The 23,901-nt window shown below is 53.7% G+C and overlaps 2 protein-coding genes across 2 annotated transcripts; one reads left to right on the top strand and one right to left on the bottom strand.

The window, feature by feature from the left end:
- On the top strand, nt 1–21,487 carry GFM1 (G elongation factor mitochondrial 1). The gene is made up of 18 exons (XM_064720920.1): nt 1–116; nt 744–896; nt 1,181–1,313; nt 1,693–1,897; nt 2,573–2,689; nt 4,249–4,399; nt 4,679–4,833; nt 5,619–5,703; nt 7,019–7,156; nt 7,597–7,698; nt 7,786–7,842; nt 8,142–8,279; nt 8,948–9,030; nt 17,916–18,078; nt 18,823–18,967; nt 20,139–20,299; nt 20,783–20,836; nt 21,088–21,487. Exons 1-18 carry the CDS (start codon nt 63–65, stop codon nt 21,217–21,219), a joined length of 2,226 nt encoding a protein of 741 aa, XP_064576990.1. The 5' UTR covers nt 1–62; the 3' UTR covers nt 21,220–21,487.
- Nucleotides 10,173–17,483, bottom strand: LOC135451577 (latexin-like). Its single transcript, XM_064720921.1, has 6 exons — nt 17,344–17,483; nt 14,992–15,054; nt 13,151–13,325; nt 12,065–12,201; nt 10,933–10,995; nt 10,173–10,328 (listed from the first exon to the last, which is right to left on the bottom strand). Exons 1-6 carry the CDS (start codon nt 17,470–17,472, stop codon nt 10,236–10,238), a joined length of 660 nt encoding a protein of 219 aa, XP_064576991.1. The 5' UTR covers nt 17,473–17,483; the 3' UTR covers nt 10,173–10,235.
- Nucleotides 21,488–23,901: the final 2,414 nt, after the last annotated feature.

Here is a 23,901-nt window from a genome sequence, read left to right as displayed (position 1 = left end):
TTGGAGGCGGGGCCGGAGCCGGGATTAGAGCCGGGAGCGGGGCCGCAGCCGCAACCGGGGCCATGCTCAGGGTGTTACGGGCCGGGCTGGCCCCCGGCCGCCCGCAGCACATCCAGGTACCGGCGGCGGGGGTCCCACATGAGGGGACGGCGCCTCAGGGAGGGGAGGGGGCCGGGAGCAGAAGGGATGGAGGGCGGAGGGACAGCCCGGACGGGCCGCAGCAGCTGCAGGGAACGAGCAGCCCGCGGTCACATGGATGGGGACAGGGAAACCGGGAATGGGCAGCGGGGCGCGGTGCGCGGTGCGGTGACAGCTCCGAGGTGACCCTGGAAAGGCCACTCGGCTTGAGGTGACCGGTTCGCCATAGATTGACAGGAGGCCGTGGAGAAGGGTTTGGCAGTTTAGCCATGGGCACAGTGAATCCCAGGATAAATTACCTTGGAAAAGCCCTCCAAGACCATCGAGTCCCAGCTGTGCCCGATGCTCACCTTGTCCCCTGCCCAGAGCACCGAGTGCCACCTCCAGGAATTCCTGGGACACCTCCAGGGTTGGGCACTCCAAACCTCCCTGGGCAAACCCTGCCGAGGCCTGACCACGCTTTCCATAGAGAAATTCCTGCTGGTGTCCAGCCTGAGCCTCCCCTGGCCTAGCTTGAGGCCGTTTCTCCTCGTCCCTTTGCTGGTGTCCTGTGAGCTGTGTTGGATCACCCCTGGCTGAGCCAGTGCCCTCATCTTGCCTTGCAGCTCCTGCTGACCTCGTGCCGGCACTGCTCCTCGGGGGTCCTTCCCAACGAGAGGATCAGGAACATCGGCATCTCCGCTCACATCGACTCCGGCAAGACCACGCTGACGGAGCGGATCCTGTTCTACACGGGCAGGATCGCGCAGATGCACGAGGTTGGGCTGAGCTCCCATCGGGATCTTCCTGCCACTGTGTTTTTGTGCATGAGGGAGGATGCTCAGTCCATGCAGCATCACCCCTACATGTGGATTCACAATATCATGGAATGGTTTGGGTGGGAAGAGAGCTTAAAGCTCACCCATCCCACCCCCTGCCCTGGGCAGGGACACCTTCCACAGATCAGGTTGCTCCAAGCAACCAGCCTGGCCTTGGACACTTCCAGGGATGGGATATGAATTCTTAGCAAACTCCTTGAGCTAACTTTTTAATTTCTCCTAAGGTGAAAGGTAAGGATGGAGTTGGAGCTGTCATGGACTCCATGGAGCTGGAGCGACAGCGGGGCATCACCATCCAGTCTGCAGCCACGTACACCATGTGGAAGGACACCAACATCAACATCATCGACACGCCAGGTACGGGCAGCTGGCAGCACCTGGGGATTGCTGTTCTCATGGATACAGGGAATGGGCTGCATCTTTGTGTCCCTGGTTGTGATAGAACGTGGAGTGATGGGCTCAAACTGACAGAGGGATGGATGGGGTGTTGGGAAGGAAGTGTACCCTGGGAGGGTGGGCAGGCCCTGGCACAGTGCCCAGAGCAGCTGGGGCTGCCCCATCCCTGGCAGTGCCCAGGGCCAGGCTGGATGGGGCTGGAGCAGCCTGGGACAGTGGGAGGTGTCCCCATGGCAGGGCTGGAATGGGGTTTAAGGTCCCTTCCCACCCAAAGCATTCCATGACTCTGTGCTCCATCACTTCAGTGCATTTATCATTTTTATCTCTATTTGTTATCCAGGCCATGTGGACTTCACCATAGAAGTGGAGAGGTCTCTGAGGGTGCTGGATGGAGCCATCCTGGTTCTCTGTGCCGTGGGAGGTGTGCAGTGCCAGACCATCACTGTCAACAGGCAGATGAAGCGTTACAACGTCCCCTTCCTCACCTTCATCAACAAACTGGACAGGATGGGCTCCAACCCGGCCAGAGCAGTGCAGCAGCTCAGGTTTTGGCATTTACAGTGATTCCTGAAATTCCATCCCCATGGCAGCTCATTAGGAACAATGTTGGAAAGGCTCCTCTTGGGAGCTGCAGTTTGGAGAATTCCTGACTCGGGTTAAATCCTGATCTGACCCAGGACAAATCTCCATTGTCCCAAAACCCCCCAGATATTGGTGTCAGCCAAAACCTGCAGTGCCCAAGGGCTGGGGTTTGATGTTTATTTTGTTGGTGGAACTGTATCAGGACCCACTTTGAGAGCAGCCTCTTAGTTTTCCCTAGATCCCAGTGCTGCTGAAATTCCAGCAGGGAGGTGACACAGGGTGCTTTGGATTCCTGGAAGTCCTGCTTACTCCCAGCCTTTCCCTGCCTAATTTGATCCATGAGATAATCTCATTAATACTCATTAAGGGGGAGGCAACTCCTTTAATCAAGCAATCAATCTCAAACTGCTTTCCCCTGCTGCCTTTCCCATGGGAGTTGCTCCCTGTTGGGATACAAAAGGTGGGACACAAAGCCCTAAACCACAACTGGGTGGTTTTTATCCACATTGGCAGATTTGGGCACTGTCCAAAGGACAAAACATGGATTTTGTGGGAGGGGGATGTTGCTGAAGGACTATCTGGAGCACACACATAGAAATTACTTTTTTATTCATTAATTTCTCTTTTCCCTTTTTCAGATCCAAGTTGAAACACAATGCAGCTTTTGTTCAGATTCCAATTGGGCTGGAAGGAAACTTTAAGGGAATTATAGATCTCATTGAAGAAAAAGCAATCTATTTTGATGGGGCACTTGGGTAAGTCCTGGAAATCGCTTCTTTTCTAGCTGGAGCTGGGAGGAATTCCTGCAGTTTCTCTTCAGAGGTGCAACCCAGCTCTCTGGAAATTTGGGAAGGGCTTGTGCTGGGGCCTGCAGGGAGCTCTGGGTGGGGGTGGCTGCAGCAGGACTTGGCTGCTGGGAACGGGTGGTGGCCACACTTCCCACCTGGAGAAGCAGGAGACTGCTCTGTGCAGGGACCCTGCAGCGTGTGGGGCTCCCTGGGATGGAGCTCAGCTGTGGCTGAGCTGCTGGGAGGTTTCCCTGATCCCTGCCAGCCGTGGGAAGGACTCTCCCACAGCAGAGATAACACGCTGATCTTCACAGGGGATTTTTTCCGAGGGTGGATCGTTCTCAGTCAGGGTGGTCACGCCACGGGTGGGCAGGCTGATTGATCCCTGTGGGATTCCTGGGGGTCCCTGTGCTCCCTGTGGAACTCCTGGGGGTCCCTGTAGCATTCCTGAGGGTCCCTGTGTGTTTCCTGGGGTCCCTGTGCTCCCTCTGGGATTCCTGGGGATCCCTATGCAATCCTGGGGGTCCCAGTGTTCCCTGTAGCATTCCTGGAGGTCCCTGTGAAACTCCTGGGGGGTCTCTGTGCTCCCTGTGTGTTTCCTGGGGGGTCTCTGTGCTCCCTGTGGCATTCCTGGGGGTCCCTGTGCAATCCTGGGGGTCCCTGTGACTCCTGGGAGTCCTGGGTCCTTGTGTTTTCCTGGGGATCCCTGTGCCATCCTGGGGGTCTCTGTGCTCCCTGTGTGTTTCCCGGGGGGTCTCTGTGCTCCCTGTGCCATCCTGGGGGTCGTCTCCGTGTATTTCCCTGGGGGCCCTGTGCTCCTGTGGTTTCTGGGGTCCCTGTGAAACTCCTGGGGGTCCCTGTGCTCCCTGTGTGTTTTCTGGGGGTCCCTGTGCATTCCTGGGGGTCCCTGTGTGTTTCCTGGGGGTCTTTGTGCTCCCTGTGCCATCCTGGGGGTCCCTGTGCTCCCTGTGTGTTTCCTGGGGTCCTGTGCAACTCCTGGGGGCCCTGTGCTCTTGTGTGTTTCCTGGGGGTCCCTGTGTTCCCTGGGGTCCCTGTGTGTTTCCGGGGGTCCCTGTGCAATCCTGGGGTCCCTGTGTTCTGTGGTCCTGTGTCCCTGTGCATCCTGGGGTCCCTGTGCCCCTGTGGGTTTCCTTGGGTCCCTGTGTGTTTCGGGGGTCCCTGTGCATCCTGGGATCCCTGTGCATCCTGGGGTTCCTGTGTCCATCCTGGGGTCCCTGTGCTCCCTGTGCATTCCGGGGGTGTCCCTGTTGGGCCATCCTGGGGGTCCCTGTGCTCCCTGTGTGTTTCCCGGGGGTCCCTGTGCCATCCCGGGGTCCCTGTGCCATCCCGGGGTCCCTGTGCCATCCCGGGGGTCCCTGTGCCATCCTGGGGGTCCCTGTGCCCCTGTGTGTTTCCCGGGGTCCCTGTGCTCCACTGGGTCCTTCCATCCGGGGTCCCTGTGCTCCCTGTGTGTTTCCTGGGGGTCCCTGTGCCATCCCGGGGTCCCTGTGCCCCTGTGTGTGCAGGCAGACCGTGAGGGTGGAGGAGATCCCGGCGGAGCTGCGGGCAGAGGCGGCCGAGCGGCGCCGGGAGCTCATCGAGTGCGTGGCCGACGCTGACGAGCTCCTGGGGGAGCTGTTCCTGGAGGAGAAGATTCCCACGGCTGCACAGTTAAAGGTACCTCCCTTGGGCTGCCTGTGCCCTCATCCCTCAATCAGCGTGTCGGGAATTCTGTTTGCTGGAGCTGTGTCACTGCAGCTGAACTCCAGGCTCCCCCAGGGAGGAGGAGGTTGTTCCCAGTCTGTTGGAGAATTCTGGAGAGCAGGTTTTATGGGGAGCCCTTGTGTTGGGGGGTGTCCAGGGGACTGTGGGAGCAGCTCTTTGCTCCAGGAGAGGCCCAGGACAGGCAGGGCGTTGGGCTGTGCTGCAGGAGGAGCTCACAGGGATGTTTTTCAGCTGGCAATCCGGAGGGCAACGCTGCAGAAATCCTTCACCCCTGTCCTCGTGGGGAGTGCTCTGAAGAACAAAGGGGTGCAGCCACTGCTGGATGCTGTCCTGGAATACCTTCCCAACCCTGCTGAGGTGGAGAACTACGCCCTCCTCAACCAGGGGTGAGTGCATCCAGCAGCAGCAGGGGTGGCCAGGGCTCTGGAGTGTCCCTGCCCATGGCCCTGGATGGCCTTCAGGGACCCTTCCCACCCACACCACTCTGGCTTTCCATGGAATAGTTTCAAAGCAGGAAACATTCCTAACAGGATCCACAATCCTTTACCATTGGTGTCAAACAGTGCCACCAGCATTGGGCACAAAATCCCAAAGCTCCTCTCTCATTCAAGGGTTACTCTGTGCTGGGGTTTTACCACATTCAGTGTTGCATTTGGACAATGGAAGATAATTCTTTAGAATTAATAATAATTCAGATAATTCTTCAGAATTGATGGCAGCCCTTAAAGCATGGCCTGCCTAGGGGAGGGAGCACATCCCAAATTGTAAATAGTGTTTTATTCTTATGGACATGAATCCCAGAATCCCTGAGGCTGGAAAAGAGCTCCAGGATCTTTGAGCCCAAGCTGTGCCCAGTCCTCCCTTTGTCACCCAACCCAGAGCTCTGAGTGTCACCTCCAGGAATTCCTGGGACACCTCCAGGGATGGACATTCCAAACCTCCCTGGGCAGCCCCTGCCAAGGCCTCACCACCCTTTCCATGGGGAAATTCCTGCTGATTCCAGCCTGAGCTGCCCTGGCCCAGCCTGAGGCCGTTCCCTCTGCTCCTGTCCCTGTCCCTGGGAGCAGAGCCCACCCAGACCTGTGAACCCCAACAGCAGAGCCCGTCAATGTTTAGGGGAAGCTCCTGTGTTGGTTCCTAACCTCTCCTCCCTCTCATCCCTGTTTCTCAGGGATTCTCAGGACCAAACCAAGTTCCTGTTGAACTCTGCTCGTGACGATTCCCAGCCTTTTATCGGCCTTGCCTTCAAGCTGGAGGTGAGTCCCACTCTGCTCCTTCCACAGTCATGGAGAGAATCCAGGTGGTGCTACCAAAACTCACCCACAGCAGACTTTTAAATCACTTAATACTGAAAAGCAGTTTGTATTTGACTTCAGTTGAAATTTAACTTATTTTTTAAAAAAAAGGCTTCAAGCCTAAAATCCATAAACTCTGCCAGTTTGGAACTTCAGGGTGGGTTCTGGACCTCAAGTATTTCCTGATTTTTTTTAGTTAAAACTTGAACATCTAGGGAGTTGTTGGCTGAATTGAAATATTTTCAGGGGAAAATCCTGCACTTGGAAAAAATGGGACATGAGAGAGTCAGAGAGGAAAAAGTGCAGAGATTTAAGCAAATAAGTTGTTTGCTACTTAGAGAGCAGCACTTCAGGATTCCTATGGAATATGCAGAATGGGCTGGCCACGTTCCATGGTAACGTGTATCTCTTGGGAAGGTTTGGGAGTGAAAAATTGGTTCAGAAAATTGCCAAATTCCATTGCAGAGCCAAATGAAAGCTGTTAAGAACCTTTCATTCCATGAGTAGTGTGGAAACTCACACCACATTCAGTCAGTGCAGCTGGTGCTTGGAACTGGTGCTGCTGATGCCCTGTGCAGGCTGCCCTGGAGCAGAGTCCCAGAATAAAGCAGGGATTTATCCAAAGCATCTCCTCCATGGATCCACCTTGGGCAGCACCAGAGCCCAGCCAGGGCTGCACCCAAGATGACCCAAAATGGCCCCAAAATGCACGAGCGCTCCCGGGCTCTGTCCCTGGGATCAGTTCTGCTCCATTTGCACCTTGCAGTTCATTGTCCCATCCCAGCTTTAGCCCAGGCAGTCCCACCCTGCTTGTTTTTCTCTCTGCAGCCCACGGGGTTTGTGCTCCTGGGCTGAGATTTGGGGCATTTGTCCTTGGTGCCCAGCTGGAGCAGGAATTGTTTTGTCTCCCTGCTCTGTGCACAGAGCTCACCATCCCTGAATGTGAAGCTCAGAACTGCACACTAAACCCACTTGCTCTCAGGAGCTCCCAGGGGTATTCCCAGTTGCTCCCAGGGGTATTCCCAGTTGCTCCCAGGGTATTCCAGTTCTCCCAGGGGTATTCCCAGTTGCTCCCAGGGGATTCCAGTTGCTCCCAGGTATTCCATTGCTCCAGTTGTTCCAGGTGTTCTCAGATGTTCCCAGGTGTTCTCAGGGGTGTTCCCAGTTGCTCCCAGTTGCACACTAAAGCAGCACAGAATGTGAAACACAGAAAAGCTCAAACCTGAGGCATCAGTGGTTCCCAGAATGACCAGATCTTGGTGGGTTGTGCTTGCAGGCTGGCAAGTTTGGGCAGTTGACCTACGTCAGGGTGTACCAGGGGATGCTGAAGAAGTCAGATTACATCTACAACACCCGCACGGGCAAGAAGGTCAGGGTGCAGAGACTGGTCCGGATGCACTCGGACACCATGGAGGTGAGTGGGCCCCTGCCCAGCCCCTGGCCCACCCTGGGTGGGTCAGCACTGCTGGGTCACCCTGGGTGATGATCCTGAAGCACAGGATGGCCTTTGCTTCGTTTGATCCTGAATTGATCCAAGCTGAGCCCTCCCTCTTGTCCTTTGAATAAAGAGGGAGATTTACAGGGTTTTTAACCAAGCTGGATGTTTTTAAGAAGCTCAGTGTCAAGCCTTAAAACACAGTGTTTGTGGATCTACAACCCAGGTGGAGTTTGGGTGTGAGGGAAAGACACAATCAGTCCTGGAATGGTGTGGGATGGAAGGGACCTTAAGGATCCTCCAGCCACAAGGGCAGGGACACCTCCCACTGTCCCAGGGTGATCCTGGCCCTGGACACCTGCAGGGATCCAGGTGCTCTGATCCCAGTGCTGTGTGCAGAGGAGTTTTCCTTCCCTCAGGATGTGAATGAAGTTTATGCTGGGGACATCTGTGCCCTGTTTGGGATCGACTGTGCCAGCGGGGACACGTTCACGGATAAAACCAGCACTGACATCTCCATGGTGAGCCCCTGGCCCTGGCTGCCTCAGGCACTGCCAGCCACCAGGATTTTGCTGGAATTTATAATCCCCTTTTCCTTGGCCACACAGGAATCCATCCATGTCCCTGATCCCGTCATTTCCGTGGCTATGAAGCCTTCCAACAAGGTAGGAGCCTCTGGACCAACCCCTTCCCTCCCTTTGCTGCTTTGTGATTTCATGGAACAGTCTAAGCACTGTTGGAAAGTGTTTTATCCCAAATATCCAAGACTTTATCCTTTGGATAACCCAGGGCTGGATGCTGTCACTCAGCCAGAAACATGACTTTGAAATAAATAATTAACACTTAAATCAAGAGTTATAAATCTCCCATAAAATAACCCAGAGAGCAGAAATGCTCAGCACGGATGGGAAAACTTGGGGCTTTTTTTCTTGGAGTGTTGAGTAAATCTTGGCTGGTGTTTCAGAATGACCTGGATAAGTTTTCCAAAGGCCTGGGCCGCTTCACCAGGGAGGATCCCACCTTCAGGATCCACTTTGATGAGGAGAGCAAGGAGACCATTGTGTCTGGCATGGGGGAGCTGCACCTGGAGATCTATGCCCAGGTAACATCCATGGACTCTGCTTCTGCCTCTTCTCCCATCTCCTCTTCCTCCTCCCTGCTCCTTCCAGCTGCTCAGGGAAAAGTTGGACTTTTAAGTCAACATTTGAAGGTTCTTTCTCTCCAGTGGTTCTGTTCTGAAGGTTTCTAAAAGGAAATTTTGCCTGGAATATTTTTAGGATTTGGTACAATCCATAAAAAATGCATTAAACACTACACTTTGCTCTAGTAGCTTTTGCTTCTGATAATTAATAATACCTAATTATAATTAATTTCTACAGAAAAATTCTCTTTTTCTGTGGTTTTAAATGTATCATTCCCTAATAAAAGCTGGTGTAGGGAGAAAGGAGTAGTTAGAGGGATTTGTTTCATTCCAGCTGATGTCTATATTTTAATCTTAACACAAAAAGATGTATCTTAAATATTGACAAAATGAAGAAAAAGTGATTTTTGCCTTGAAAAACTTGAATTTTAATAACATAATTAATTTTGTTTCCTTTCCCTGCATCTGAAGATGCATGTCTTGAAGAAGTTGATGGGGAATAATTTGTTAATTAAAAAAAAGCCCCAAAAATCAATCCAGTCCCCAACCAAAAACGTGATTAATCCTGGTGAAGTTACTAAATAGATCCCAAAGGAATAACCCTAACCACTGTGGGTTTCCTCCTGCAGAGGATGGAGAGGGAATATGGCTGTCCTTGCACCATGGGGAAGCCCAAAGTGTCCTTCAGGGAGAACATCTGCGCCCCTGTGCCGTGAGTATTCCTGCTGGGAATTGCTGCATCCATCCCTGGGAGGGAGGGAGGGAGGGGAGGGGAGCTCCCTTTGGAATTCTGGGATCAGAAATGCCCAGGAAAGTTTTATTTAATGTCTGGTGCTGTGCTTGGAACCCTCTCCATCACCTGCGGCTTCCGGCTGTGGGAGCTCCCAGGGGTTCCCAGGGGTGCTCAGGGGAGCTCCCAGTTGTTCCCAGTTGCTCCCAGTTGTTCCCAGTTGCTCCCAGTTGTTCCCAGGTATTCTCAGGAGCTCCCAGTTGCTCTCAGGGGTATTCCCAGTTGCTCCCAGTTGCTCCCAGTTGCTCCCAGTTGCTCTCAGAATCTCCCAGTTGCTCCCAGTTGCTCTCAGGGGTACTCTCAGTTGCTCCCAGTTGCTCCCAGTTGTTCCCAGTTGCTCCCAGTTGTTCCCAGTTGTTCTCAGGAGCTCCCAGTTGCTCTCAGGGGTATTCCCAGTTGCTCCCAGTTGTTCCCAGTTGCTGTCAGGGGTACTCCCAGTTGTTCCCACTTGCTCTCAGGAGCTCCCAGGGATATTCCCAGTTGCTCCTAGGGGTATTCCCAGTTGCTCTCAGGAGTTCCCAGTTGCTCCCAGTTGCTCCCAGGTGTTCTCAGGAGCTCCCAGTTGCTCTCAGGGGTATTCCCAGTTGTTCCCAGTTGCTCTCAGGATCTCCCAGTTGCTCCCAGTTGTTCTCAATTGTTCCCAGTGGTGCTCCCAGTTGTTCCCAGTTGCTTTCAGGGGTATTCCCAGTTGCTCCCAGTTGTTCCCAGTTGTTCTCGGGTACTCCCAGTTGCTCCCAGGGGTGCTCCCAGTTGTTCCCAGTGGTGCTCCCAGTTGCTCCCAGGGGTATTTCCAGCTGTTCCCAGTTGCTTTCAGGGGTATTCCCAGTTGCTCCCAGGGGTGCTCCCAGTTGTTCCCAGTTGCTCTCAGGGGTATCCCAGTTGCTCCCAGTTGCCCTCAGGCTCCCAGTTGTTCCCAGTTGCTCCAGGGGTGCTCCCAGTTGCTCACGAGTTGCTCCCAGTTGTTCTCAGGAGCTCCCAGTTGTTCCCAGTTGCTCTCAGTTGTTTCCCAGTTGTTCTCGGGTACTCCCAGTCGCTCCAGTCGCTCCCAGTTGCTCCCAGGGGTGCTCCCAGTTGTTCCCAGTTGTTCCCAGTTGTTCCCAGTCGCTCCCAGTTGCTCCCAGTTGCCCTCAGGATCTCCGTGCCCCCCTGGCGCAGCTCTGGGGCACTCGGGCCCCGCGCTGGGGGTGCCACAGCAGGGTCACCTCCCAGGGCAGCAGCTCCTGTGGGGCACACACAGCTCTGTCAGCAGCCCCTGTGCCCCCAGGCCAGCCAGGAGCTGCCTGATGGGAACCTGGGAATGAACCCAAGGCAATGGCAGTGCAGGGGGTCAGGAGCTGGGGCTGGGGCTGGGAGGGAGATCCCTGGGTTATTACAGCAGGAGCTTCCCTTCCCAATTTTCTGTGGTTTTCCTATAAAACACCTGCTCAGATGCCAGAGTTTTGCTGGAGAGTAGCACAGATGTGAATGCTGTTCTGGGAGGGTTTCTGCTGGCGGTTACTGGGATTGTCCCAGGCCATGGAGGATCCACAGCCCAGCTGGAATTCAGCATCCAGGATGCTCCAGCTGCCCCTTCCCTTTATCCCTGCCCACTGTGGCACTGGGATCTCCCAAGGAGGGCTGTGGGGGACCAGCTTTGAGCCTCAGCCATTCCCAGCAAAGCCCCAGAGCAGCTGAAGCTGCTGCTGCTGTTCCTGGAATGCTGAGACAGGCAGGGACGGGGACCTGAGCTCACCCTGCAGCATCAGATCTGGGTCTGAGCTGGAGCTCACCCAGCTGCAGTGCTAAAACACCCAAAAAAGGCTTTTTAGAAATAAAATTATTTACCTGGGACACCATTTCATGGAGTAGAACCACAAAGTCAAACTGAAGATCATCATCATTTCTTTTCTGCAAAGACAGGATGAAAAGGGCTGAATTTGGGGATTCTCCCACCTCAGAAAAAGTGTTTCAGTTCTCTGTGGTTATCACAAAAATTCCCTCATGGATTTCAGATAAAACTGGCAGCTCCTGATCACAAATGAAGCAGGTGGAGCCCAGGCATTGTAACAAAATTAAAAGCTCCTGGTTTGAATTTCTGTGCTCACCAAAACTGCACTGGAGACAGTGAATGCAAAGCTTTAAGCTGCTGATTCCTGCCTTGCAGAGACCAGGTCTGTCAGGAATTCTTTGGGATGGGAACACCTCATTCTAGCAGGTGTCAGTTTAACCCAAACAATCCCAAATAAAATTGTCAGGAGGGTAAGGACACTCCAGAGGCCTTTCTGTGAGTGACAGCCAGGGGTTCTGAGTGACAAAATAACCCCTGGCCTTTGGAATAGATTCTTTTCCTGTGTTTTCAGGGAAAAAGGACAAAGCTAGAGAGATGGCAGTTAATCTGGGTTAGTTAATCATTATTTCTCTCCTTTATCCCTAAGTTTGTTAGAGAAAATCTTTAAAGTCTTGCTGGTGCACAGCCCTGCAGCAGCTGTGAATTCTCTAAAATGCCATCAGAGGGAGCAAAACATTCACAGATCCTTCCTCCCACAAGGAATTCCTGTCTTTCCTTCAGACCCAGAACTTCCTGGGAATTCACTGTCTGTTCAGAGGGACAAAACTTCTGGAGCTTTCTGTTTTCTAAACACCAAATCCTGCTGCTTTTTCCTGGCTCCTGTGGGAAATTGCCTTGAATTTAAACCTGATGATCACTTCAGGGTTATTTTTAACTCAGAATCGATTTTCTCTAACAGAACACAGCAGAACTGGGAGGATCTGTGGAATTCTGTTAATTTAATGTATTGTCCTTGCCACAGCTGCTTAGCTCAGGAGTGCTTTGCAGGGAAAGCCAAGGCTGGGTGGGTTGGGGCACCCTGGGCTGTGCAAGGTGTCCCTGCCCATGCAGGGGGAATGGGAATGAGCTTGAAGGTCCCTCCATCCCATCCCAGCCCAGTCTGGGATTCTGTCCCTGCTGGTAACTCACCACTTGCTTCACGTGTTTCACTTGGGCAAGGTTGAAGTTGGTGTTTTCAGTGGAATTCTGCCAGATCACGTAGCCAGAGGCCGCCCAGGCCAGCAGGTGGATGGGCTCCAGCTCTGGGGGAACGTTCCCGTGGCTGTCTGCAGGCAAAACAAACCCTGGGTGTGAATGAGGGCCCTTCACAGAGCATTGTCACCTCACACAGGGCTCCAATCCTGCCACACAGCCTTCCCCTGTGGGGGCCTGAATAGATGTTGTATTGTAAGATCTGTGTGTGTCAATGTGGGGCCTGAATCTATGTTGTATTGTAAGATCTGTGTGTGTCAATGTGGGGCCTGAATATATGTTGTATTGTAAGATCTGTGTGTGTCAATGTGGGGCCTGAATCTATGTTGTATTGTAAGATCTGTGTGTGTCAATGTGGGGCCTGAATATATGTTGTATTGTGGGATCTGTGTGGGTCCGAGTTGCTCCAAACGAGCTGCAGCTGCAGGGTCCTTAGTTGGGCAGCAGCTGTAGCTTGTGAAGGTAACTGAAATAAATAGGGGTGGGTTGAGAGCCCAGGAGGAGCCCCTGAGAAGACAGGAAGGACTGAGCTGCAGAGAATGGAGAGGAGCCCCAGCAGAGAGGCAAGAACAACACTGCAGTGAGGATTACAACATTCCCCAGCTTGGGAACAGCTGCTCCAGCACCACAGGAGACACTTCACACATCCCACTTCACACAACCCTGAATGGTTTGGGTGGGAAGGGCCCTTAAATCCCACCCAGAGCCACCCCAGCCATGGCAGGGACACCTCCCACTGTCCCAGGCTGCTCCAGCCCGTCCAGCCTGGCCTGGGGCACTGCCAGGGTGGTTCTGCTCCACTCTTTGCTCTGAACAGAAATCCCAGGGCTGGCTCTGGGGTGAGAGCAGCCCCTCGTTGTGCCCTTGTGCCAGGACACCCTCAGAGGGAGCAGGGGCAGGTGCCAGTGCCAGTGCCAGCTGCTTTTCCAGAACTCTCAGGATCAGCAATAAATGCACTGGCTGTGACTGCAGACCCCCAAAAAGAGAGAGAGGCCTGAGCCCTGTCCCAGCCCTGGCCTGTACCTGGGATGTTCTCAGCCACAAGCTCCTTTTCCAGGCTCCTGATCCGGTGGTAGAACTCCTTGTCTGCCTCCTCTGTGCTCCTGAGCTCTCCCTGCACTGCCAGCTGCACATCTGGAGCAGAGGTTTTGCTGCCCAGGTGAAACAGAACCTCAGCAGTGCAGCTCACAGTCCTGTCCTGTGGCAGAGTTAATGATGGGCATTGTTAGCTGATAGAGTGTGTGCATAACCAGGCTCATTTGCACTTCTGAAAATGTCATTTGTATGTAGTTGCTGTTTGCTCTGAGTCTGGTCCCCGGAGGTTTGTGGATATTTAAGACAAGGTTAAATTCCTGGCATTTCTGTGAGTGTTTGGGGGTGGGATTTGCTTTCTGCAGTGGTGGAAGGGCAGTGTTGGGGTGCAGAATGTCCCTTGGGTGGGATTTGCTTTCTGCAGTGATGGAAGGGCAGTGTTGGGGTGCAGAATGTCCCTTGGGTGGGATTTGCTGTCTGCAGTGATGGAGGGGCAGTGTTGGGGTGCAGAATGTCCCTGGGGTGGGATTTGCTGTCTGCAGTGATGAGGGGGCAGTGTTGGGGTGCAGAATGTCCCTTGGTGGGATTTGCTTTCTGCAGTGTTGGGGTGCAGAATGTCCCTTGGTGGGATTTGCTTTCTGCAATGATTGAAGGGGCAGTGTTGGGGTGCAGAATGTCCCTTGGGTGGGATTTGCTTTCTGCAGTGGTGGAGGGGCAGTGTTGGGGTGCAGAATGTCCCTTGGGTGGGATTTGCTTTCTGCAATGATGGAAGGGCAGTGTTGGGGTGCAGAATGTCCCTTGGGTGGGATTTGCTGTCTGCAGTGGTGGAGGGGCAGTGTTGGGGTGCAGAATGTCCCTTGGGTGGGATTTGCTTTCTGCAGTGTTGGGGTGCAGAATGTCCCTTGGGTGGGATTTGCTGTCTGCAATGATGGAAGGGCAGTGTTGGGGTGCAGAATGTCCCTTGGGTGGGATTTGCTGTCTGCAGTGTTGGGGTGCAGAATGTCCCTTGGGTGGGATTTGCTTTCTGCAGTGATGGAGGGGCAGTGTTGGGGTGCAGAATGTCCCTTGGGTGGGATTTGCTTTCTGCAGTGATAGAAGGGCAGTGTTGGGGTGCAGAATGTCCCTGGGGTGGGATTTGCTTTCTGCAGTGATGGAAGGGCAGTGTTGGGGTGCAGAATGTCCCTTGGGTGGGATTTGCTTTCTGCAGTGTTGGGGTGCAGAATGTCCCTTGGTGGGATTTGCTTTCTGCAGTGATGGAAGGGCAGTGTTGGGGTGCAGAATGTCCCTTGGGTGGGATTTGCTTTCTGCAATGATGGAAGGGCAGTGTTGGGGTGCAGAATGTCCCTTGGTGGGATTTGCTTTCTGCAGTGATGGAAGGGGCAGTGTTGGGGTGCAGAATGTCCCTTGGTGGGATTTGCTTTCTGCAGTGATGGAGGGGCAGTGTTGGGGTGCAGAATGTCCCTTGGGTGGGATTTGCTTTCTGCAATGATAGAAGGGCAGTGTTGGGGTGCAGAATGTCCCTTGGGTGGGATTTGCTTTCTGCAGTGTTGGGGTGCAGAATGTCCCTTGGGTGGGATTTGCTGTCTGCAGTGATGGAAGGGCAGTGTTGGGGTGCAGAATGTCCCTTGTGCTGTTCAGGTGGAGCTGGGTGACACTGAAATGTCCTTGTCCTCCCTGCACCATTGCCTGGTGGTGTAGTGGAAGGTACCTCGTGGTCAGTGGGTTCCTTTTGGTTCAAATTCAGCCTTTTTGGGGCCTGATTGGCAGCACAGAAAAATCAGGAGCATGATTCAAAGTATTAATTGCTGTGTAATGAAACCAGAGGGACTCACTTTGTCCAGGACATCCTCCAGCTCCAGGTCCAGGTAGTACTTGTGCCCCACACCATCAATGTCCTAAAAAAGGGAAAATATGAATAACATTTATTTTGGCAAATGCTGAATGGTTGCATCCTGGACAAAATCAGAGCATCCCAGGATGGTTTGGGTTGGAAGGGACCTTAAATCCCATCCAGTGTGACCCCTGCCATGGGACACCTCCCACTGTCCCAGGTTGCTCCAAGTCCCATCCAGCCTGGCCTTGGGCACTGCCAGGGATGGGCACTCTGTGCCAGGGCCTCTCCACACTCACTTCTATCCTTGAACACCCTGAATTACCAATTCTGGGGGTTCCTGTGTGATGCTACCCAACAATTTGCTGCTTAGTTAAATGCTCCCCTAAAAGCCTTCAGTGCTTCCTTCTATGAATTCCATTTTGCAGGTTATTATGAACTGGATCATGCCCTGTATTTTTCTGGCTATAAAGAAGGGAGCAGGTGGGGTTTGCTGTGCCCTTGCTTTGGGAGGGGTTTGCTGTGCCCCCACAGTGCCAGGTGTCCCTGCAGTGCCAGCTTTGCTGTGCCGGCTTTGCTGTGTCCCTGCAGTGCCAGCTTTGCCGTGCCCCTGCAGTGCCAGCTTTGCTGTGTCCCCATAGTGCCAGCTTTGCTGTGCCCTTGCTTTGGGAGGGATTTGCTGTGCCCCTGCAGTGCCAGCTTTGCTGTGCCAGCTTTGATGTGCCCTTGCTTTATGAGGGGTTTGCTGTGCCCCCGCCGTGCCAGCTTTGCTGTGCCAGCTTTGCTGTGCCCCCGCCGTGCCAGCTTTGCTGTGCCCTTGCTTTGGGAGGGGTTTGCCGTGTCCCTGCAGTGCCAGCTTTGCTGTGCCCTTGCTTTATGAGGGGTTTGCTGTGTCCCTGCAGTGCCAGCTTTGCTGTGCCAGCTTTGCCGTGCCCCCACAGTCCCAGCTGTGCCGTGCCAGCTTTGCTGTGCCAGCTTTGCCGTGCCAGCTTTGCTGTGCCCTTGCTTTGGGAGGGGTTTGCTGTGCCCCCACAGTGCCAGGTGTCCCTGCAGTGCCAGCTTTGATGTGCCCTTGCTTTGGGAGGGATTTGCTGTGTCCCTGCAGTGCCAGCTTTGCTGTGCCTGCTTTGCTGTGCCAGCTTTGCTGTGCCCCCGCCGTGCCAGCTTTGCCGTGCCAGCTTTGCCGTGCCAGCTTTGCCGTGCCAGCTTTGCTGTGCCCTTGCTTTGGGAGGGGTTTGCTGTGCCCCCACAGTGCCAGGTGTCCCTGCAGTGCCAGCTTTGATGTGCCCTTGCTTTGGGAGGGGTTTGCTGTGCCCCCACAGTGCCAGGTGTCCCTGCAGTGCCAGCTTTGCCGTGCCAGCTTTGCCGTGCCAGCTTTGCCGTGCCAGCTTTGCCGTGCCAGCTTTGCCGTGCCAGCTTTGCCGTGCCAGCTTTGCCGTGCCAGCTGTCCCTGCAGAGCCAGGGCAGGGCTGTTCCGTGTCCCGGCACGCACAGGAGCACCCAGCACCCTCCTCCTCCTCCTCCCGGGAGGTTCCTGCTGGCCCGGTGCCGGTGCCGCGCCCAGGGCAGGGCTCTCTGCGCGGCGCCGTCCCCACAGGTGACACACGGGCTGTGTCCCCAGCGCTGCCCCGCCCGCGGTGACACCGAGCTCCTGCCGGGAGCCCGGACAGGCCCAGGCGGTGTCACCCCGCGGTGACAGTGCCACCAGCCCGGAGCTGGGGCTGGGAAGGACATGGCACAAGGCAGGGTCACCGGAGCGGTGCCACCGGGGCGCGCACGGCGGGTTTGGGATGTCCCCGGAGCGGGACCTCCACACCTCCCGTGCGGCTGTGCCCGAGCTCCGCCCGCTCCGTGGGGAAAGCCCGTCCCGGTGCCGGTTCCCGGTGCCAGTGCCGGTTCCCGTGTTGGCTTCTGGCTCCCGGTTCCCGCCGTCGGTTCCCGTTCCCGGTGCTGATTCCCGGTTCTCGTTCCTATGCCGGTTCCCGGTGCCAGCTGCCGTTCCCGGTTCCCGGTGCCGGTTCCCGGTGCCAGTGCCGGTTCCCGTGTTGGCTTCTGGCTCCCGGTTCCCGTCCCCGGTGCCGATTCCCGGTTCTCGTTCCCATGCCAGTTCCTGTTACCGGTGCCGATTCCCGTTCCCGGTGCTGATTCCCGGTTCTCGTTCCTATGCCGGTTCCCGGTGCCAGCTGCCGTTCCCGGTTCCCGGTGCCGGTTCCCGGTCCCGGTGCCGGTTCCCGGTTCCCGGTGCCGGTTCCCGGTTCCCGGTGCCAGCTGCCGTTCCCGGTTCCCGGTGCCGTTCCCGGTTCCCGGTGCCAGCTGCCGTTCCCGCTCCCCGTTCCCGCTCCCCGCCGCTCACCTGGCGCCGTGCCCGGCGCAGCTCCCGCAGCCGCAGCCCGGTGCCGGGGCCGCCCCGCAGGTACCGCAGGTACCCCACGGCCACGGCGGCGGCGCGGGCGGCCGGGAAGCGGCCGGGATGCAGCTCCATGGACGGCCCGGGAGCCGCTTCCTCCTCCCGCAGGAAGCGCCGGGCGGGGCCGGGGCGGGCTCCGGGCAGGGCCGGGCGCTGGGGGCAGAGCATCCCTGCGCTGGGATAGATAACGTGTCACACAGCCTTGGATGGGATAGATAGCGTGTCACACAGCCTTGGATGGGATATCGGCAGGGAATCCTTCCCGGCAGGGCGGGGAGGCCCCAGCACAGGTGTTCCAGGGAATTTGTGGCTGCTCCCTGAAAGTGTCCAGGTTGGACGGGGCTTGGAGCAGCCTTGGATAGCAGAAAGTGTCCCTGCCCATGGAATTTTTGAATTTAAATTCCTTTCCAGCCCAAACCAGTCTGTGGTTGTCTGAAATGCAGAATGGGAATGTTTTCCATAGAAAGCTGTGGATGGTTTCACGAGTGACCTGGTGTTTGGGGGCTTGTTGGGTTTAGGTTTGAGTTCACCCACAAGAAGCAGTCGGGAGGAGCCGGCCAGTACGGCAAAGTGATCGGAGTGCTGGAGCCCCTGGAGCCGGAGGACTTCACCAAACTGGAGTTTGAGGACAGAACCATTGGCACCAATATTCCCAAGCAGTTTGTGCCCGCCGTGGAAAAGGTACAGAGCCCTGTGTGACACAGAAAATCCTGATTGCTCTCGTGTTCCTGCAGCACCACCCACGTCTGCTGTGCCTGCCTGACCAGGAAAGGAGGCTTTTCCTGCTGCTCCAGTGGCAGCAGGATCACAGCTGTGTGGTTTTACTCCATGTCTTGCATTCCTGGGGTTTCCAGTGAATTCAGGAGCTGCTGTTGTTTTTGGTGATGTGTGCTGCCTCTCTTTCCCTTGTGAGAGCCTCCTGCTCAAGCTGCTTTTTCCTGGCCTCTTCTGCTTCTGGTTGTGGCTTCACAATTCTCCTCCCAACCCCAATTCTTCTGTGACTTCTCTGAGGCCAGTTATAGAGGAAACTGTAATTAAGCTGCATTTCCTGCCTCAGTTCCCAAATTCTCTTTCTTTATCTCCTCTGTGACTGCCTCACTGTATAATTTATTACACACAGCTTTAATTAACCTACCAACATCTTGGAATTCCTGTAATAACCTACAATTATTCCTTCATTTTTCCATGCTGCAACACTTTAAGATTTTTGCCAGATCCTGAAAAAACCATAACCTTAAAGGAATCTTGTTCTCCAGGCAAGAGCTCTTTCCACACTGAGCATTCTTTGGGGTTTGGCCGTGGGTTCTGTTACAAAGCAAACCCTGAGGCCGTTTTTCCTGGTTGTGTGGGTTTTGTTTGCACAATCCAGCTGAGTGGCAGAGGCTGCAGTCCCTGCTGGTGACAGGAGCTGTTGTTCATTCCCAGGGGTTCAGAGATGCCTGTGAGAAGGGTCTGCTCTCGGGACACCGCATCTCCGGCGTGCGCTTCGTGCTGGAGGATGGCGCCCACCACATGGTGGATTCCAACGAGATCTCCTTCATCAGGGCAGGAGAGGGAGCCCTCAAACAAGGTACAGCCTCCTGCTGGCTGGGATCCATCCATCCATCCATCCATCCATCCATCCATCCAATCATCCATAGCCTTTCATCCATCCCCATGCCCCCCACTGCTACCCCATGCCATCCATCCATCATCCATCCATCCATCCATCCATCCATCCACCTGCCTATTCCATCCATCCATCCACATCAGTTCATCATCATCCATCCATCCATCCATCATCCATCCATCACCACCTCCATTCATCCATCCCATCATCTCATCCATCCATCCATCCATCCATCCCCATGCCATCCATCCATCCCACATTCTATGTATTCCATCCATCCATCACCATCATCCATCCCTCCATCCATCCCCCACATCCATCCATCATGCCCCCCATCCATCCATCCATATCTATCTATATTCCACCATCCCATCTCCATCCATTCCATCCATCATCATCCATTTCTATGTCATCATCCACTCCATTTTCCATCATCCATCCCATCCATCCATCCATCGTATCATATGTAATTCCATCCATTCCATCCATCCATCCATCCATCCATCCATTCTAATGTATTATCATCCACATCCCATCCCATCTCCATCATCCCAAATCCATCCCATCCATCCCATCCCTCCTCCCTCATCTCCCCCCAAAGCTTCCCCAGTTTTATGGAGCAGAACATGCACAAGAGTTTATACAATTCCTGAGAGAGGCACAATAATTCCTGTGGCTGTGCAAAGGAAATCCTGGTTTTCTAGAATTCAGTATAGCAGCACCACTGGTTTCATCCTTACGGGGTAGGAAGAGAATGTTTGGCCAAAGTGGGCCTTTTTTAGGGAACATTCCTGCACTGAAGGAGAGGTTGGACACTGGGAGGGGCTGCCTTGGGAGTGCTGGGGTGACAATCCCTGGAGGTGCCTGGACAATGTGTGGATGTGGCATTTCACTGTAGGGTTTAGTAAGCACAGTCAGAGGTTGGTCTCGATGATCCTGGGGGTCTTTTCCAGCCTTGATGATTCTGTGATTGTGGCTCCAGGAATGAAAGGCCAGGAGCTGGAATTCCATGTGTCACTCATGGTTTTCCCCTGACATTACCCTGAACCACCTGCTGCTGTGCCCGGGAGCAGCGTGCCTTGCCCCAGGCTCCCCTCAGTGATGTTGCACCGCTGTTCCCATCCCTCCGCAGCCATGGAGAACGCTGCCGTGCGCATCCTGGAGCCCATCATGGCCGTGGAGGTGGTGGCTCCCGTGGAGTTCCAGGGGGCGGTGATCGCTGGGATCAACCGGCGCCACGGCGTCATCACGGGCCAGGACGGCTCCGAGGGCTACTTCACCCTCTATGCTGAGGTCAGTGCTCACTGCTCCTCCCCTTTCCCATCTTGGATTCCATTGTTTTCCTCAGTTTATAAGGATACAGTTGTAGTCTGAATCAATTTCAATGTTCCTTCTTTTATTTCCCTCTTAAAATGATTGGAGAGGATCACTGGGTGTTTTCCTGAGGGGCTCAGGACAGCCACGCCCTGTGGTCTTTCTGCTTCCCAAATTATCCTTGGAGGAATGTCTGCAGATACCTCAAACCTTGCTGGTTGAGTCATCACTGAATTTAGGATATTCCACTTCCTGGTGCACTCAAACTCTCAGATTTTTCTGCTGAAAACACACTGCAAATATAAATGAATTAAAATAACAGATACTTTACAACAGCAGACCATTAAATCAGAGCTGTTTACAGGCAGCACTGACTCTTTATGTCATAATTGGGATTAATTAGCTGATAGCCCAAAAGTGATGGAAAAATCCTCATTTTGAGCAAATGTGTTTGGATTTTAGGTGCCACTGAATGATATGTTTGGATATGCCACAGAGCTGAGGTCTTGCACAGAGGTGAGTCCTCCTGGTCCTTTTTTCCCAAAACGTGTTTGATTCTGTAAATTTGGGCTCATTGGATCATCCTGTCCCTGGCAGCTGCAGCAGGGAATGAGATCAGAGCAGAGCTGTGGAATTCCTGGCCAAACAATTCTCCTGTACTGAGGGTGGGATGGTGGAGGATCCCTGGGATCCCTTCACAGACAGGAGCTCTGTGCCCAGCAGGGTTGCACGTGGCCCATCCTCTCTTTCTTTCCCCAACTCTGCAGGGAAAAGGGGAATACACCATGGAATACTCCAAATACCACCCCTGTTCAGCCAGCACCCAGGAGGAAATCATCAACAAATACCTGGAAGCAACGGGGAGACTTCCTGCCAAAAAGGGCAAAGCCAAGAGCTGATGGGGTTCCTCTGGAGCCCTCTGACAGTCTGTCCCAGCCTTTCCAAGCCATGGAGCAGCCCAGGCTGGCTGGGTAAGGTGGGCTCCTTAAGTGGGATTTGGACTTGGAATTTTAGCATGGAACCTTTCCTCTGGGCTGGTGTCAGCAGCACCAGGGGATCACCACGGGATTGCTCTGTGTAAATGCTCTTGGAACAAATAGATGTTAAAACACGGCTGATGGTTTGTCTTAATCAAGATCTATTAAAATAATTTTATTTTTTACTTGATACATCTTTATTTGGAAATGTTAAACTGAGGTGAGAGCTGCTGGACAGGTACAGGGAGTGGGACATCACTTGGCACGGGGTGCTCCAGCTTCCCTCCAGGGAACAGATGGAATTTTCCCCTCCCAATCCTTTGGAAATGGCACAGGAGCCTCCAAAGTCTCAAACCACTGGGCAAAGCCATCAGTCAGTGCTTGTCACCAAATCCACTTTCACTGATGTTTGAGGGCGCAGCTGAATTGCCAAGGATGTTGGGAGGAGCTGCCTCTTCCCAGAGCTGGGAACAAGATGGAATTACTGCGTGGCTTGGAGTGGGATGAGTTGAGATGGGATTTTGGTTGGAGATGGATTTGATGGTTGGAGATGGTTTGATGGGTTTGGAGATGGGATGTGGGTTTGGAGATGGGATTGATGGTTTGGAGATGGGATTAGGCTTGAGATGTGGATTTATGGTTGGATTGATTCATATATGGGCTTGGCTTTTGGCTCCTGGTTAGAAACCCAAACCCAAGATCCCTTTTCCCAGAATCTTGCAATGCAGAGGTACAGAATAACCAAGATCCTTTCCAGACCTCACATCCAAGTACTAGAAATCCAAACCCAAGATCCCTTTTCCCAGAACCTCACAATCCAGAGGGTATTAGAAATCCAAACCCAAGATCCCTTTTCCCAGAACCTCACAATCCAGAGGGTATTAGAAATCCAAACCCAAGATCCCTTTTCCCAGAACCTCACAATCCAGAGGGCATTAGAAATCCAAACCCAAGATCCCTTTTCCCAGAACCTCACAATCCAGAGGGTATTAGAAATCCAAACCCAAGATCCCTTTTCCCAGAACCTCGCAATCCAGAGGCTGAGTTGCAGCCGATGTTCAGCTCAGGAATCACTTGACTTTGCTGACTCCAAGGTGTTAGGTGAGAAGATATTCCCATCATTCTGTGTTTGTAATTATTCCCAGAATGTCCACGTTGAGTTTTCTTTCCTCCTCCCTGCCCTGCTCAGCTGAAAAGTGTTTTTGCAGATTCCAGTAAACAGGGAGTGAAGTTCCAGTTCCAACCCAGCGACATTCCTGGCACAGCGCTGGCGTTGCTGCTTCCCAGACAGAAACAAGTGGAGCAGCCAGGCTGCTTCTCCTCTGCAAGGGCTGGAAAATGATTTATGGAAACCTTGGGAAAGGATTTGCCAGGGCCTGGAGCTGCTGATGGATGCCAGGCAAGATGTGGGGTGTCCGTGTGGTGAATCCCTGATTCCTGCACATCCGTGGCTTTGGTTTTGGGAATGCTCAGCTGGAATTCATTCCCAGAAAAGCCCTGCAGGTTCTCAGACATTTGGAAGTTTTCTAAAACAAGCAAATGTAGCGCTTTCCCCAAAATTTGGAGATGTCTGATAAAAGTAGTGTCAACACAGGACAGGAAACAGGGTGGGTATGATGTTGTTTGTGTCTCTGGGGTTTATATTTGTGTTTGTGAGGTTTATTTCTATTGGTGTGATTTACATTTCTATTTATGGGGTTTATATTTTGTTTAGGCCAGTTGTGATGTGAATTCCTGGCTGATGAGTTCTGCCAGCTGTGCTGCTTCTCCACAAACCCGGGAGAGAAACAAACCCCAAGAACTTTGCTGTATGATTTGGGGTTTTAGGCTGAAACCTTGGCCTAAAAGCAGCTGGGGGAGATTTTCCCTTAGAATTCCACAGCTTTGCTGCTTGTCCAGAAGCTCCTGGGGAGCTGAGTTTGTGAGCAGCCAGCTCCTCCAGCCTGGTGCCTGGGAAGTGCCTGGTGCTCTATTCCAGCCCTGCAGAGCAGGGGAAAAACAAGGTAAGGAGACAAAAGCACAACCCCAAAGTGCCAAATCCATCCTACTTTCTTGACTTAATTCCCAAAAAAAAAAAAAAAAAATATTTTAATCACCAGCTTCTTTAAGGAATTTTGGAATTTGACTCCCTGATTTCACACTTCTGATGATGAGAAATGTTCTCTCCCAGCAGGAAAGAAAACACCAGGAGGGTGTGGAATGCTGCTTCCCCGAGTTTATTGGGTGCTGAGGGGAAAAGCTTCTGTCAGGAAATCAGATTTATTTGTGTAAAATGCTGGGATTTGTGAAGCTGACATCACCCAGCCTGAAAACATCCAGGGAAAGCTGTTGTGTGAAATCCTTGAATTGTTGTTCCCAGTTACAGCTCGAGGATGGTGAAAACCACCCCAGAGCCTCTGTTCCTCAGGAACGTGCTGTTCCTGGGAAGGATTTCATTTATCCTGCCACAAACCTGGCTGATGGGGAGAAAGGTGACTTTGGGACAGTGGCAGAGGTGGGACAGGGATGGATCTGCTGGGAACCCAGCTGGAGAATTCGGTGGCACAGGACAAAGCCATGACTTTGTGGTGGCACAGGACATGGCAGGAATGTCACAGGAGCTGT

Source organism: Zonotrichia leucophrys, chromosome 9, assembly GCF_028769735.1.
Source record: "Zonotrichia leucophrys gambelii isolate GWCS_2022_RI chromosome 9, RI_Zleu_2.0, whole genome shotgun sequence".
Taxonomy (NCBI): Eukaryota; Metazoa; Chordata; class Aves; order Passeriformes; family Passerellidae; genus Zonotrichia; species Zonotrichia leucophrys.
Note: the sequence above shows the minus strand (reverse complement) of the source record. Positions and strands in the feature narration are given on the sequence as shown.